At 40.7% G+C, this 17,341-nt stretch overlaps 1 protein-coding gene across 1 annotated transcript in view; it reads left to right on the forward strand.

Annotated features, from left to right (window-relative positions):
* Positions 1-16,839, forward strand: part of OTC (ornithine transcarbamylase) — a 28,293-nt gene extending 11,454 nt beyond the window's left edge. Inside the window, 7 exon segments of the mRNA XM_062514969.1 lie at positions 673-760; positions 5,950-6,103; positions 13,010-13,132; positions 13,819-13,872; positions 13,980-14,129; positions 14,645-14,782; positions 16,780-16,839. Of these exon segments, the coding sequence (XP_062370953.1) occupies positions 673-760; positions 5,950-6,103; positions 13,010-13,132; positions 13,819-13,872; positions 13,980-14,129; positions 14,645-14,782; positions 16,780-16,839 (767 nt within the window).
* Positions 16,840-17,341: the final 502 nt, after the last annotated feature.

The raw sequence follows: 17,341 nt of genomic DNA on the forward strand, positions 1-17,341 counted from the left end.
CTTTCCAGAGTTTCCTGCTCAGGAATGGATTTTGCTCTTCATACCTAATGCATCCAGTTCTTTGGACCTCCTTGCAAATTCCTAACTATAGCAGGGTAGAAGGATGCTGGCAGGGCCTGAGACCTTTCCTTTTCTCTCTCTCACGTTATCATTTTTAAGGCACTTGGTCATTTGAGACCAAATTCAAGTTTGCTACAGTGTATGAGGAGGGTTAGGGTTTTCTCTCTGAGTGACTTTACATGAAAGATAATGTTGATCCTTGTAAGGATGTGGAGGTGCCCCAGGTGACTCAGGTGGCCCTTCTAGGATGCAAAGTCCCACGGAGTAGAAGTGCAGCATGATGAATGGATGACCTGGCTCTTAACGGGGAGCAACAGTGATGTTTGTGACAATGTGCAGCCTTGGAGCTTGAATGACAGCTCCTGTGATCACAGATCAGAACTCATGGCTAAGGATTTAAGTAAGGCATACATCTGAGTGGATTTATGCCAAAGCACATTTATTTGAAATTTTGTGTGTCAAATGCTAATCATTTTAACATTCGGATGTCCTGCTGAGTTCTACTTTTATTTTTTAAATGTATTTTATATCAAGAAGGTTTTGAATCTTGGCTGTAAATATGAGGTGCTGGTGTTTAATTTCTGTTTTTAAAAATTTTTTTCCTCACTGTAGGATTTGCTCTCCTTGGGGGACATCCTTCCTTCCTTACAACACAAGATATACATCTGGGCACTAATGAGAGCCTCACAGATACAGCAAGGTTGGTAAAATGTCACTTGATTGATCACTACATTTGGTAATTGATTGGGCTGTCTTGTAGAATTTTGGAAGCTGATATTTTCTTTCTGGAAAATGTCAGAAGGCAGTCTAAATTTCTTAAATATTTATAGATCAGCTCACAGAATCTGTAGCTCAGTAAACCTTCATTCTATCCTCTCAAGCAATCCTACACTTCCCACACTGAGAATTATTTTGGCATATAGAGTGTTAATTAGGGTTACACTTATAAATGGAACAATTTCATGAACCTCAGTAGACTTGTAATTCCACTGATGACAGCACATATACTCTAACAAGACTCAAACCTTCTGGTTCTGCTGCCCTTGGAGCAAAATCAAAAAGCAAAGACACATTTTGTGTCAGGCCAGCTGCTGGTGGGCCTTAGCCTGCTGTGGGAGCATCCCTGGGGTGACAGGGTGGCACTGAGGGTCTTTCTGATCCCCCTATTTCAGCAGCACGAAACTGGACCAACACTTTGTAGCCAATTTCAGATTTCCTGCACCCTCCTTCCCAGCTGGACCCGCTGTCAGGATTGATGTGGGCTATGGCTCCCTTCTCTTACTGGAAGATCTCAGTCCTGCCCAGTCCCACATGCATGCAGGGGTGGGCAGCAGCCAATCTCCACTGCTGTGCCAGGGAAGACCTGAGCTCTGAGTTTTTCTGCAGTGGACTGCCTCTGATGTTGCAGAAACCTGGCAAAACATGAGGTCATGTTTTGCATGTGATCCTGATGTTTTCCATAGCACTCCAGCTATTAAACCTTCATCCAGCCTTAGCATTACTCTGCTTTCTAGGCAGCCCTTTTGCAGCCTGAGGTTGAGTCAGTCAGGCCCAGCTGTTGGAAGGTTAGCATTGTCTGAGTGGTCCTTTTTGTTCTGGTGAAAGTTATGCAGTGTCAAGCTCATCAGGCTCAATTCAAAATGTGCAATCAGGTGCATGAGTTCCACTGCTTCTGCTGAATATCACAGTTCTCAGTGGGAGAGACTGTTTGGGAACTGTGTTTCTGTTCTCTGTGATGAAATCCAATGAAAATTTAAGAAAAAAGATCAAACATTTTTACATTTAAAATTTTACTTCCTTGTTTTCACTACTTAAATGGAAGACATATTGGTGTTGATAGTAGAAAGTAAAAACCTCAGTCCCCTGAATTTTGAAAGTTTGAAGTTTCACTCTCTGTTAGACTCATAACTCTGCTAGAACCAAAGCAAGCTGCAACAATAGAGTCATAGAATGTTTTGGGTTGGAAGAGACTTTAAATATCATCCTGTATCATGGACAGGAATATTTTTCATTAGACCAGATTACTCAGAGTCCCATCCAGACTGGCCTTGAACACTGCCAGGGATGGGGCATCCACAGCTTCTCTGGGCAGCTTGTGCCAGGGCCTCACCACCCTCACAGTAAAGGATTTTTTCCTAATATCCAATCTAAACCTACTCTCTGTCAGTTTGAAGCCATTCCCCCTTGCCCTGTCGTTCCTGTAAGTAGCTCCTCTCCATCTTTTATGTAGGCTCTGTTCAGGTATTGGAAGGCTGCAGTTAGGTCAGTCTGGAGCCTTCTGTTCTCCAGGCTGAATAATGCCAGTTCTCTCAGCCTTCCCTTGTAGGCAAGGTGCTCCTTCCCTCTGATCACCTTGCAGCCCTCATCTGCACTACTGCAAAGCTGGCTGTGAGCTCCAGCAGCCAAACCTTCAGCAAGGGGGAAGATGCAGTCAGGCTCCTTCCAAAGTGCTTCCCTGCAATAACCTCTACTAACATGGTCCCACCAGCCATGCAGGACTGTCACCTAGAGCCTCTCTGACATTCAGATGCCAACCCAAAGCAAATCTGACACAAAACCAGATATGCTTAATATAGGCCAGTTTTCATTTCTGCTTCTTCCCAAACCTGACAGTAAAGGGACATTAAATCTTTTTTCACAGTGTCCTGAATGGCCTTCATTTGCACAAGCAAAAAAGGAAAAAGGCAAACAATAAGCTACAAGAAACAAGGCAATAAATAGAAGCAAGCAAATCTTCCAGCTGTTCTGAAGGCATCCCCATCCTGTGGAAAAAGTTCCTACAACAGCCACTTCCCAAGCAAACTTTTCAGGCCCCTTTTCTCTGTCACTGCTTGCTCTTCCAGGACAAGTCCCTCTTTATGACTCTTACCTGGGGATTTTGCTCCTCTGCTGAGTCACAGCTCTCACCTGCTACAGTGGGCAGGGTGTTTTCCCAAATCCTTACAGAGTCCCCATGTGCTCTGCTCCACTCCTGCTCTCATTAGCAGAAATACTCCTGACTAAAAGAACAACTGGAGTGCTAATTCCTTGGTGCTTCTTGTGAATGAAAAATGACATTCCAACCTCATTCACTTAATGTAAGGACAAAAAAAGAATGCCTGTAGTAGACCCAGAGGGTATTTTGAATATTTACAGCCATGTGTCTGGGGCTCTGAAGGCCTTTGAAGTACTTGAGATTGAGACTTAAAGTGAAAGGGGCACAGATTCATAAAAGTCACAGATTTTATTAGAACTGCTGCAGGTAAGGGTTGAAAGCATTGCTGCTGTGAACATATTTTTAGTGACTTATTACGTGCTCATAAATCAGTTCCTCCAAGCTTCACAAGACATTTACATTTACGCTGACACAGTGGCAAAAAGTTACCACCCATTAAGGAGCTCTAAGGCTTTCAGTACTGTTTAACATATCTGATGTATTACCTGAAATGAAATATAAGTACTGTGTCTGTATTTCCCACTGTAGAGCAGTTCCACTGGGCATCACTAAAGCTCAGTGGCCATCAGGTTCAGTGAAAGCCCTGAAGAACTCATAGGGTGATTTTACCAGTCCACTGGAATTAATAAGGCATTAATCTCTACATCTACAGGGAGCAGGTTTACTTTCCTGAGAACACATGCACTGTCTGTGCCTGTGAGACTATGAGTGGAAGTGGTCTTGTCAGAAGCTTAAAGCTTTTGAATGGATATAAACCTCCAGAACAAAAGCAAAATTACCTTGCATAGCAGTATTCTATACAAAATATATGCAAATGCCCCATTTTCAAGTTCAGAGGTCTGCCATACCAAAAAGGCATACTCTGTGTTTAATCTTGGATTCCTCAGAGGATACCGTCGAGAAAAAAAAAAATTACTTCAAAAAGAGAGATATGCAGCATTCCAATGTACTCAGTGTTCCAATATAATGTATTTCCAGGCTCTGGGACTTTGAAGTTCATAGTTTCACAGTTTTGCAAAAGAATGAAAAGAGAGAAAGACCTAGTGGTTGATAAAATAAGAACCTTAAATGTAGTCACCTGATGAACCTGGGCTTACAGCCCCTCAGCTTCCAAAACATGACCTTTGATAAGATTCATATATTCAGGACCTTTTCATTCCTATGCAATTCCAGTCTTACGTGGTTTCCTTTAAACTGATTCAATTACTGAGACTTAATTATTCCCCTGTAATCAGTGACCTCCAAAGGAGGGTTTTGGGGGTTTTTTTTTGTGTTTTTCCCCCCAAGTTTAGTTTTAGTTTGATTTCAGAAAGAATAAAGCCAGTTTACAGCTGATTTTCCTACTGTAAAATAAGACATCTAGAAATGCTGGCAGAAGGACTGTCTGATATCCTGCTGGTAGGTGTCTAATAAGTCTGACGTCTATTTTCAATAGACTAAAGATTAAAGTCCAGCAGTTTTCACTAGTTGGTAATCACGACTGAATTTTCTAATGGCATGCCCTATGGAGGAATCATCTTCTTTAGTTTCTTGATCAGTCAAATAGAAATCAGCTGTCATGACATGCTAAAGGAAAAAAAAAATCTATAAGGAAAATGAGGGATTTCCCAGTGCAATCCCCCCTTTCCCTTGACTGAGGGGGACTGGCTGTGTCTTGTTTAGGGTGAGCTAGCTGGTGAGATGGCTAACAAAAGGAAACATGCATCTCATCCCCAGTGACCAGTTCAGAACAGAACTGATTTCCCCCAGAGAAAGGAACTGGTGAGCTAAGAAAAAATAATAGCACCAAAGGAACTGTTGCAGTGCTTTGTAATCAGTAAATACCTTGTTCAGTTCCTGCTTTTCATTTGCAGCTGCTATTGACAGTCTTTTCTGCAGAGAGAGCTCTACAGGCAATCTTGTAACATTTTACAAGAGCTTTGCTTGTGTGAGGAATGCCTGGTGTCAGTAGAAAATACCTGTTACTGACTTTGTCAGGAGACCTTGCTGGTGATTGTATTAACAGCCTTATTTCCACAAGAGCAGAAGTAAAAATTTGTCATGGCTAATCAGGAAGGCAGATACTGCAAGGATTTTTTTCCCACATACTTCTAATTCAGTCCTCCCTTGTTTTGTTTTAAGGTCCTATTTCAGATAACATGAGAACACACAAAATGCTACTTCAAAGTCAGGCTTCAGGGCCTGATTAAAACACAGAAATGCAGAGAATTAAGGGCTCCAATCCATATTTAATTTATCTAAAAAATTCAGAGTATACTATGCTAATCTCTGTGTCTTTCACACTTCAGCAAATGAGGTTAATGCCAGAGTGGTACAGGAGCTCCTGCAATACCTTCCCTTGTACTGAGTTTGAAATTTGGGCATTACCTGAATGCTGATACCATGTGAGTCAATACACAGGTGTGTAGGTAGGAGAAAGCTGGCCAACACCCCCAGCCTGTTCTGTTTCTGTGCTTATTAAGATCATAAACAATTGTGGCAATCTAAGACAGATCTGTATTGCTGACCCTCACAAAATACAGAGTCCATAATATACAGTCAATGCTACATTTGTTCTTTGCTAAAAGACTGAAAAAAAACATATACCTTATATCTTCTGAGGTTATCAAGTTCTTCAAATGTTACAGAATCACACAATCTCTTATCTTAGTTCAGAGAGCTTAACATGTATTGATGCTCCATCGACTGTGAAATGCTAAAGAGGAAAGAATATAAAATAGAGCAGCAGTTTTCATTTACTTACTATAGTAGTGTTAGGAAGTGAAACTTCGTACTTATTTGCAGCTTGTTAATGACAACATTTGAGTCTATTCCACAGGCATGATAAATTATTCAGATAGCTGAGAAATATTGGTTCATTACCATTTCTCATTAATATTTATGTGTTGCATGGTGAAGAGTGCAATAGGGGTATATTTATTATGTTTGACTTGAGTATTTTCTGCCATCTCTAGGGTGTTGTCCAGCATGACAAATGCAATCTTAGCTCGAGTTTATAACCATAATGATCTGGACTTAATGGCAAAAGAAGCCACGATTCCAATAATCAATGGATTGTCCGATTTATACCATCCTCTTCAGATTTTAGCTGATTACCTAACTCTTCAGGTAAAAATATTAAAAGTTTTCTTTTTTTTTTTTTTTGCTAATTCTTAGTAAGTACTTGGGGAAGTCAGCTTCAAAAAACATTTTTCCCTAGGTTTTTCAAAGTAGTAATTACATGGCACTTGTTTAAAGAGATCTTCATCCAGTAATATAATTAAGAACCTGTTTAATTTAAAACAATTATGTAGTCCTATCAGCTGTAGTGGGGCTGAAGTTAAGCATAAAATGAAGTATTTCATTTGAATTAGCCTGCAACTCAAAGAATGTACAGAGGGCTGTATATATTAAGACAAAGATGAGAATCTGGCTCAGGCAAAGCCAGCAGAAGTTTTTCCACTGACTTAAAAACATTCAGTAGTTTGCTCTTGATTCCTCCCATAAACTATGGACAGCTAAAAAAGGAATCACTATTTAAATATTAGGAAATTGGTTGAGCTAATTTATTCTGAAAAATCAGTTAATGTTACCAGTACAAACACCTATTGTTCAGGTACTTTAACCAGTTTAGACTTTGCTCACATCAAAGAACAGTTAAAAGAGATCATAATTTTTATTTTTATCTAATGTAATAGTGGATCTGACAGCAGGATAACATTTTACACACAGAATACCAGATGTTTATCTCTGAACAGAAGAACTGTCTAGTTTTACAATCAATTGAGGATCTAGCTTATAAAAAAGATTATTATACTGCAGGGCTGGTTGACAGCTATGATGAACTCCTCTGACCTTGTTTACTTTCTGAATGAATAAAAACCACACTGCTTGAAAACGGTAGGGCAGAGTAATTTTCTGATTAATTCAGCTATGTTTTTCAGCTGTTGGAGACTTTGCCATGGGACATTCAGTGTGTGGGAAAGATCTAGTGAGAGTAATATTAAATTATTCATGCTTTAAAGCTTAAATACTGAAAGACTCGTGTTTAGTGAAAATCACTTTTTTATTTTAAGTATTTTTTTGTAAATGTTTTATATTCACAGTGAAGACAGTAGCAAAAATTAATGAACTTGAGACTAAAATGGTTACAGAGCTCAGGATAAGGGAGATTTGTGAGATCACATTGAACCAGCCTCAATGTTCAAATTGCATAAGACAGTAAGCGGTAATGAGAATGTCATCATTTCATTGTATAAACACTGTGTGCAAATACAAGTCAGGGGAAACTTCTGGTTGTCTTTTGTGGGGTGTTCTGTCTTGCAAATACCTTATTAATTAGCATTTTATCCCTTGTGAACAACACTCTTCAGGAATAAATCTGCGACTTCCAGCCCACACAGCCATGGATATCTCTGCCCCTAAACATGGTTTTATCAAGGCCACTGACTCCAGCACCCAGGCTCACAGTGCTGTTGCCCTCTATTCCACCTCCAGTTAAAGAGAGGCCAATGAGCATCTCAATCACCTTCTGCAGATGCATCTCTACCTTAGGGGGAAGCCTGTGGAAAGCAGCAGGGTGAGAACATGTCCTGCTGATCACCCTCTGCTCCTCTTCCACTGCATCCTCCTACAGGGCAGCTGTGCTAGAAGGCCCAGGTGAATATGAGCTCACAGGCTGCCCTCTTCCCTGGTTTGAACACCAAGGGCAGCACCAACAGCTGGGGGTGTCCTTGCTGCACCAAACACCAGGGAGGATGTCTTTGGTGATGAAAAAACAGGTCATAGGAGTTGGTGCTCAAACAAAAGATGCATTTGACACGGAGAGCTGTCATGACAAAGTGAGCACTTACAGAGATCACAAGGAATGGCTCAGCTTTAGACAGACATGGACGTTTTAAAAATTTGCAGCACTTTCACACTCAGCCCAATAAGCAGAGCACAATTTCCTCCATCTGCCCATCTCTCCCTGACTCTTCCCAGCATGTTCCTTAGCCCAAAGTTTGTCAGGAGATCTTTATAGGGCAGCTGGGTGGCCCACCCTGCTGTGCCAAGGGCATGTTGCACTGCTGGTTGCTGACTCACTTTCCATTCCTGCTTTCTTATCCAGGAGAGAGGGGCAGGCAGGGGAGCTCTCAGCAGCTCCCTGTGGGTGATGGCACTGCCTGAACTCTCCCTTTCTGACCTGTTTTCCCCTGCTCCCTTGTTTTCCTCTTTGCACTGCACAGTGAGTTGGAGAAGGCTGGAGTGGCATGTAATGAAACAACATTTTAATCATATAATGAACTTTACCAGGCCACAGAAGAGAGATTAACTCTTGAAGAGGTGTGAGCCACAGGGTTTAGTTGGTACTTACCCCAGTCAAGCTTCTAGTGTGATTTTCAGCAAGATGTCATCCAAGTATTGCCTGCAAGAAGATTAATACAGGGATGTGGAACAGTTCCACTGATTCTTTAAATGAGTTGAAAGTCCATATATAACATTTAGACTGTTTCTGTGCAATGCAAAAGCAATTTATTTGATTTATACATATATGCAAACTACAGTAGTGGCACAGACTGCTAGCCTAATATTTAAATGTAACTACAGATTTTGTGCAGCTTATTTCTCTTTTAAAAATGTCTCTTCCTTATCCCCATAAATATTTTCCTGCTTGGATCTGTTCCTCCCTGCTGTCAGTGCATACCCAAAATGTACCTTTTTTTCTTTTCTCTTTTTTTTCTTTCTCTGTTTCCCAGTGGAGCTCTACATGCACTCTGGCCCTCTTCATGCTTAGCACAATTTTCTTCTTCCATTTTCTATATCAAATTAATTTTGTTGAGTGCCTTCTTGAAACCTCCTCAAGTACTTTCTCTTTGGTCTGAAACTACATAATTGCACGGTTTGTTTTGAAGAAATGTTTTCTTGCTTATAGCTTTTGATTCCCTTTTTACAGGTGGATTTTAGTACCTTTATTTTAGTATAGTCCATTGCATCCACCAAACAATGCAGCTGGTTTCTTTTCAGGGCTGTCAATTCTTATTCTGTATTCAGGGCAAATTTTCATCCTGGAAATGTTCAGGGTGTTCTTTTCAGATGCTGCAGTTGCTCCTGTTATGAATATTGGGGTGAGATTCCTCATGTTCAGCATTCTCCTGCACAGTGCCTTCTTCCTGAGTAACCTGGATCCCCTTGCATGTTTGAAGTCTAAGCTGGCTCTGTCCCTCAATATTGTGCTCAGGGTTAATGGGTTTTCTTAGCATATATATGCACTACTTTCCTTCTTAAAGGTTGTGTTGAATTGAGTGTGTTTGAGTCATAACCCACTCAAAATGGTTGCAAACATGTAAAGAACCTCATTTTGAGGATTTGGGGATTTGGCCTTTAAAGACTGTGAGTTTGTGAGCACACACTGAGCCCCTTTACTGCCCAGCTTGTGCTGTAACAGCCACGTGCTGAGTCCAGCCAGTGCCTCTCTGTGTCCTGGGCAGGAGTTGTGCTCAGCTTCTGCTCTGTTCAGCGTGGCTGGAGGGCAGCATCACACCATTTGTATTCCAGAGACAGCCTGGGTATTGACATTGATTCAATTGATATTAATGTCACTGGCCAAATCAGCTCACTTGTAGCTGACTGCAGGATGGCCAGACTGGTAATTAGAGTGGATCCATATGCCACTAGATTTTTGTGTCATTGCTCTGGGGGGAATTTTCTTTTCCAGAAAGCAATGGTTAGCATAAGAAATACATCGGTGATTTCTTTTTAAACAGCATAACAAATAATGTTGCCCAAATTGAAAAGGGCTGCAGTATATTCTCAACTTCTCCTTGCTGTGTGACCCCAAGATATCAATTTATTACTATTTTCAAATTCATCACCATTATCATATTTATTATTCTAACAATTAGAAATCCCAACTATGATATTTCCTGATCCTCTGAAATATACTGTATCCATAACCATGACAACAACCATGTAACCATGTTACACCATGGGAGTAGGAAAGATAACTGGCCCAGCATCCGCCTTAAGCCCACTTTGAGAGCCAGAAGATCCAAATTTGCCCAGTTTCTCATCTGCTGGATTGCACTGTCTCCCAAAGGGCTAAAGCTTTGATTAGTCCCTGGCATTTGATTTTAAAATTTGACAGATTATTGATTCATTATTCAAAAGCTTGTTTTAATTGAGGGCTGTTATGACAGTTGTGGTCAAATACTTCAGAATTAATCTATAATGGTGTCAGAGTTTCAGTCTCGCTGGAAGCAAGTCCAGGCAGAGGCAGACACAAATGTCCCTAATTAGTTAACCCAGTCTTCTTCACACATACTGCAGGGTCAAATCACTGAGCATACTTATTTTTATCCAGGGTTGCCTACACTGATACACTGCAGCCATGGATAAGAACAGAAGGAAATATTATAAAAGCAACATGAGGGTGAGAAAATTGAATGTAAATTTGGTGTTACTTATTTAGCTGGGATTTTTCATTAGAAAAACACAGGCAAATTTTATGGCACTACAGCAGCAATAACTAGTTTGCCAAAGAGGTTTCATAAGGGAGAAGGGCTCAACCTTCTAAATACGTTGGGTTTTTGTGTAGCATTACTAGGAGTTGTGCTCCAAATGTAGAGTGAAACTGCAGAACACCCATGCAGGAGTAAAGCCTACATCAGTATAACATAATTTGTAAAATCTGGGGAGAGATGCAAAGGGGGAATATCTTCAGAGGTTCTGGTGAGCAGCAGGTATTGCAAAGGCTCCTGTTTAATTTAGTGTTACTGTCATGGCAAAACACTTTTAGCAGGATTTCACCTGTGTGATTGCATAAGCACATACTATAAAGAGGGAGTGGGCAGGAGGGCAAGTGTGTCTCATTTACTGTAGCTTTTGTATTACCTCCAAGCTTTCTGGTTCTGACTAATAGAGTCACCTCATCTTTGCTGGAAACTGAGCATGTGTGCCTGCTTATAAGCAGTATAGTCACAGTCGCAGTGGTCTGGCTTTAGATGAAGAGGTTTGAATTACAGCAGCAGTGCACCAGTGGCAGCATAAAGCCTAGCACAGGATATAAAACAGGCTCCACTAGCACACACACAGCTTGATTCTGCCTTGCCATGACTCCTTCCATTAGCAAAACGTCTTCATTAAAATCAGTTCAGCTATGTCCACTCTATACACTGCAGATGTGGTTTGCAATTTGAAGTGTGTAACAGGGATCATTATGCAGACACATCCAGTACTCCATATTTTATCTGTAACAGCTTGTAGCTAGGGAAAACAGAGGAAAGTACTTAGTATGCCCTGTGCTTCTTTTAATGCAGAGTAGCAGCTGGCAATAAGGTGAAGTTGTTTAACACAGCAGTATATTTGTGACTCTAGTCAATACTTTGAGCATTAAGGCAGAAATGTCTATTTTTAAACAGTGAGATGAAAAGAACTCAGGACTGTCTCACTTGCTTCTGGCTGTGAGTTCTAGTCTCAGGTATCACTAAGCCCTAAATGGAAACAACACCTTAAATACATGTTTCAGTTTGGCCTTCTCCTAGGAGCACCATTGCTAGGAGATGTGGAAGGACTTAGAAAGATCCTTGGAGACCTGCAGATTGAAAGTTATACTGAAATAACTTCCATGTCCACAAAGTCCTGATTTGTTCTTCTGTAAATGCCCTTGTATCCAACCTCTGCCAATGAGCCTGCTGTTAACACACTTTGGCTAAAAAAGTGATATTTTTGCAATTCCATAGTTTTAGCCCTTAAACCAGAACAGTCTAGGACTCCATCAGATTTAGATGTTTACAGCATTTTAATGTCTTTCAATATTTCAAGTATTACTATTTTTGACTCAAAACTGTGGTCACTGGAAGAAATGCTAATAATTTTGCTCTGGAACAACTTCACAAACTATTTGTTTAGGAGAAGCTGCTGCCAAGAGAGGAGGGGGTAGTCCCTGCCCTTTTCCTGTTCAGTCTTTTGGCATCTTTTCTGCAACTGCCTGCAAGGTTGCCACTTAGTACAATGTGGATGCTTATCCTCTCTGACAAGCATTGAATCATGTCACACAAAGTGTTGAAACACTGTCTGGCTTCCAGCTACTACAGTACAATTGTAGCATGGCCCAGATTTGAACTAAGAATTAAAGGCTCTCCAGAAATTGTTCCAAGTCATGAGGTAGAGTTTTACAGAACAAGCTTGTAGGAGAATTTGGTTATATCTTTGTAAAAATTTTGGTATCAGCTTAAGTGCCTATAAACATGCATACTTTAAACACGGCTTATTAAGGAGCCTCTAATTGTCCTGCTCTGGAAATATGCAAGCCCTGTTACTCTTGTTCCTCCTTTGGCCTTATCTGCTGGGGTGGAGGGACAGAGTAACTGCACGTGGCCAGGCTGTACGTGCCATCAGGCAAAGCCACAGTTAACTCTGTAATGCTGTTTCAAGTTTGGGCAATCCACATTTTTTAAAAAATCCTTGCACCTTTTGGAGAGCAAATCCTGCAGGCCATGAGTGGCACAGCTGCTTTAAGATGATGCTCTTTGCTGTCCTGTGCAGCTGTGGGTGAAGATGCACTCCCAGGACATGGCCACTGCTATGGCCACAGGAAACTAAGCCAGAGCAAACCTTAATAGGGATATTTTCACAAACTGGGGGAAAGCTGGAAGGAGTTCTATTCCTGGAATTAGGACTGTCTCTAAATTAAGCACTTCTAACATCCACTGATGCTTACGAGGCCCAAAGCACAGCTGTACATCAGTGATGCTAAAATTCAGTGGTGCTGAATCTCTTAGCCTGAGCCTCACCACATGGCACATGTGCCAATGTGTCCTTCACCAGGGGAAGCAACAGCACCTGGGCATTCTTGTATGACACGGAGGCTTTCCCTCGGTGACCATCCTGCAGGAGCAGTAACTCCAGGTCTGGAATTACAATATTACCAAATGCAGGTAGCATTTGAAGGCAGGCAGCTGTCTTTTCGCAGACACTTCTGATCATTCCCTCTTGTCCATCAGCCTGCCCAGCTCCTCCAGAATGTAACCCCAGAGCTTGTGCTTGCTTTGGCAGGAGCACTATGGAGGGCTGAAGGGGCTCACCATGGCCTGGATCGGGGATGGGAACAATGTCCTGCAGTCCTTCATGGTGAGCGCTGCAAAGCTGGGAATGCACCTGAAGATTGCCACTCCCAGGGTAAGAAAAACCAGCGTGGAGAAAAGAAGGCAAACTTCACCCAGGCTTGTCTCAAACACTCAGGTATTGGTTAAGGGCCCCAGCTGGGGGTGCCTGCATCTATCTTGAGTGCCTGTTTTCAGAACCAAGGTACAAAATCCTGATCCAGTTATTTGGATGCAAAGCAGGAGCGATTCTACTGAGTCCAACATCAGAAACTGGAATACATTTCTGAAGGAGTATAACTCATGGAGGACCACAGTTCCATTTGATAAAGCCTTACAAAGTCATACAATGCATCCTCCCCATATTAAAAAAAAAAAAAATAAAGCCTGTGTCAGATGGATGGAAGTGTTGCATCTCTTTTTGTTTAAATAGGTGGTGCAGCATTTCAGAATGTTGCATTGTAATACAATATAAAATATTTTTAAAATTAGTTTAGAACAAAAAAATTAAATGTTGTATATGCATTTAATTCTGTAGCTGTCAAAATACATTTTTCTTATGTTTTTAGAACACTTTCTGCCACTTTATCTCCCAAATGAACTTTCAACAAAATCAACATAGTTTCTTCAAGTTTTACAGTCCTGAAGAATATTCTTTTTCCATGATCAATGGTTCAATAAGTATTTTTCCAAACATTCTTATCAATTAGTGAAGATCTTATACAAGTTCCATTATGTCTTACCTATCATCTCTTTTGTCAGGGCTTTGAACCAGACCTCAGGATAACTAAAATAACTGAACAGAACTCCAAAGAGGTAGGAGCCTAAGAAACAGCCTAGTAGAATAGTTTGAATGGAGTTTGAATAGAGAATGAAGTTGAAGTTCATTGTCTTAGTGATCTTCCTTATTTTATTCACATTAGTATGGTACCAAGTTACTTCTCACAACAGACCCTTTGGAAGCTGCAGACAGTGCCAATGTCTTAGTTACAGACACATGGATAAGCATGGGACAAGAAGAGGAGAAGAAAGAAAGACTAAAGGCCTTTCAAGGTTATCAGATTACAATGCAGGTAAAAACTGAGGTTTTGGGGTATATTTACATTTTTACAGTTTGCATTTATAAGAATCAACATCAACGAAGCATGAGTTTGGGGGGGTTTTGAGTGAGGTCATGGAAAAGCCACATGCAAACCTCTCTCCAGCTTAAAAAACTCACAGGGATAACAAAGTCTGAGTTATATCATACACTCCACATGGCTTGGCCTCTTTCAGAGCTTCCCAGTGAGATCCAGCTCCAGAACATGTGCAGCAGAGGGGTTTCCACTCCCCTTCTAAAGTCAGAGATTTTGGAGTGACTTTTTGACTTTTGTGAAGTCATATTGAACACTTACAGACTTGCATGGAGATAGTCCCGTCTTATTCACAGATGAGGAATTCTTTTGAAGTCTGTGGAATTCTTCTGAGTTCATCATCCATGTAACCAGAGTGGGAGTTAATGTAAAATTTGTTAACCTTTTTTACTAGTTAAGGATTTTTACTAATGTCCTCACATATGTCTTTATTTTATCTGCTTTTTAATCTACAGACTGCAAAATCTGCTGCTTCCAACTGGACTTTTTTACATTGTTTACCCAGAAAACCTGAAGAAGTTGATGATGAAGTATTTTATTCTCCACAGTCATTGGTTTTCCAGGAGGCTGAAAACAGAAAATGGACAATTATGGTAAGGGGAAAAAAAAAACCAAAAAACAGTATTTGGAGATTAGGGTCAATTCTGTTCTGCCTTACATAACAGGCTTGAATTCAACCTGGTTCCACAATAAATTGTGAATGTTAAAACATATGTTTCAAATTTACTCCAGAGTATATCACAATTTTGACTATAGGCAACATTGTAGCACAAATACTTCTGGGCACAAATGTGATCTATTTTGTTGATAATCTGCTGTTGCTTGACCCAGGTTTTATCACTAAGTGAAATCTACAATATAAGCTATAATTATTTTTTTTTTGTAATTAAATCACTGGATTTACTCTAATGATTAACTCAACTTCTTAATTAAAACATTTAAAGGCTGAGGTCCCAGGGCCTGGTCTCAGAAAATAGTTTCCCAAACACTTAAAAATAGTTATTTTCTCTCAGGAACAGCTGTTGCTGACATCAGTGGGAACTTTCCCTGAGAAAATTCTGGAAGGGCAAAGATTGGATAGATCCTGAAAAGTGCTGGTGTGGGCAACACTGTGTATGGGAACCATGAGAGGACACTTGGCATTTAACAAAAAGACATAACTCCCCTCTCAGCACTCCTAGAATTTCAAAAATTACTGCCAGACCTCAGTAGCCTATTATTTATTTTTGGCTTTAGATCCACTAAGCTGACAAAAGCTAGTGAAAACTTTCAGAGGTGAAAAGAGAAACAGAGATGGCATTGTCATTGTCCTGAGATGGAGTCTAGATATGCTCTAAATTAATAAATAAGGGGTTGAATGTTGTGTTTGCTAAAACCTCAGACATTGGACACAGTCAAAATTACTAACGAATATGTGTTAATTTCATAGTTTTGTCCTTGAAATTCAACAAAATTCTCAGATTTTTTATTTTAATTTTGCGATGTTTCTAACTGCCCTAAGTGTTATTTTTTAAAAAAGAAAATAAGCTCTTTACTTTGGGCTCCCCATGCACATTTTTGAAGAGGCTGGTGGGGAAAGGAAAATGCCATATTTGTATTTTATCAAGCTATTAAAATAATGAATGTATGGGTCTTGTTTATTTAGAGTTTTCTACCACTTTCAGCACAGAGAGCACATATTCTGAAGAACAGATTATTTTCTCAGCTGTAGATCCAAGCAGGGCTGAGTGCAGCCATGAATGGGCAGCACTGAGGGGCTGCACAGCTGGAATTCAGGCACCTCCGTGTGCCTGTGGTGACCTGTCACACTGGGCACTGATGAGGGGTAAAGAAGGACAGGCAGAAACATCACATCCCCTGAAAAAACCTCACAAATCCAGTGCTGGGCCACAATAACCACGTGCAGTCAGACCTTGCTGTGAAATCACAGCAGTGTGAACCAGGCAAAGCCTTGGCAAGGCCAAGCAAGCGTGGGGTTTGTTGTGGGCACAGGAGGGACAGCAACACATCTTATTTAGCTGACAGTCCCACCACTCCCATTTCAGAGCTGTGCCTAAGGCTGGGCAGGCAGGGCAGGAGGGGTAGATGGCACACTCTTAACCTCAAGTGAGGATTTTCCATGTTCCACTACAGAAAGTATAGCTAAACTGGGACACGTTCCAGAGCCCTTATTCTACCATGGCTCTCACTGATGCTAATGGAAACTGCTGAAACCCAAAAGCCAGCCCATGAGATGTCTGGGTACCTACAGCATCTTCTAGAAGTAGCAGAGAATACATCACAACATGCCAAAAAGGCCTCAGCATTTGATCTAAATGCTCGTGTGAGTTGATCCTAAGCTGTCCGTTAATATATTTTGTCCACACTGAGAAAATCTATCAGCTACAATATAGAACATCCTAACTGATTTTCAGCTCTTGCCTGATTCATCATCAGAAATTTTAGCAAATAAATCTACGTGTACCATTTTTTGTCAGGATAATAACTTTCAACACAAAGCTTCAGAGCTGGAAAATATTTCCTCTTATTTATTTTTATGGAGTATCTGTTTCCAATATGATTGGATTTTTTTCTTCTCTTCCTCCTCTAGGCTGTCATGGTTTCCCTGCTGACGGATTACTCACCAGAGCTACAAAAACCCACATTTTAATGCTTGGATTCCTGCCAGGAGAAAAATATTCCTCATCAGCAGAATATTCTGGTCTGCAAACACATAGATCTTCTTCAGAAAGTACCAAGGCAATGAATGATTTTTTAATAAAACCATATAGTTAGCTGTATAATACTGCATTACACTCGTGGAAATGTTGAAGACAATAAACACCATTGCAGAAGCTGCTTTTCATCTGGATGCTCCAAGCTGGCCCTCCTTTTTAGGGATCAGCATCATGGAAAACATTCCAAGGTTGTACCTTAATGGCTGGGTCTACCAGCAGCATAGGCATGGTATAGTCTACATGTGGCTGTGGTGGGGCTTGCACTGTGTCATATGGATGCCTGAACATTTTTAGCTTCTTCATCTATAGTTGTATAATTTCTAGTGCTTTTCCTGCCCTCTCTCTCATTTTAGAACAACAAGCTAACTCTTTCTAACACATTCTTGAGATTCTGTTTAGTCTTATTCTCAAGAAGGGAATTTCTAAAAAGGACAC

The sequence above is a fragment of the Cinclus cinclus genome, chromosome 2 (assembly GCF_963662255.1).
Source record: "Cinclus cinclus chromosome 2, bCinCin1.1, whole genome shotgun sequence".
In the NCBI taxonomy this organism is placed as follows: Eukaryota; Metazoa; Chordata; class Aves; order Passeriformes; family Cinclidae; genus Cinclus; species Cinclus cinclus.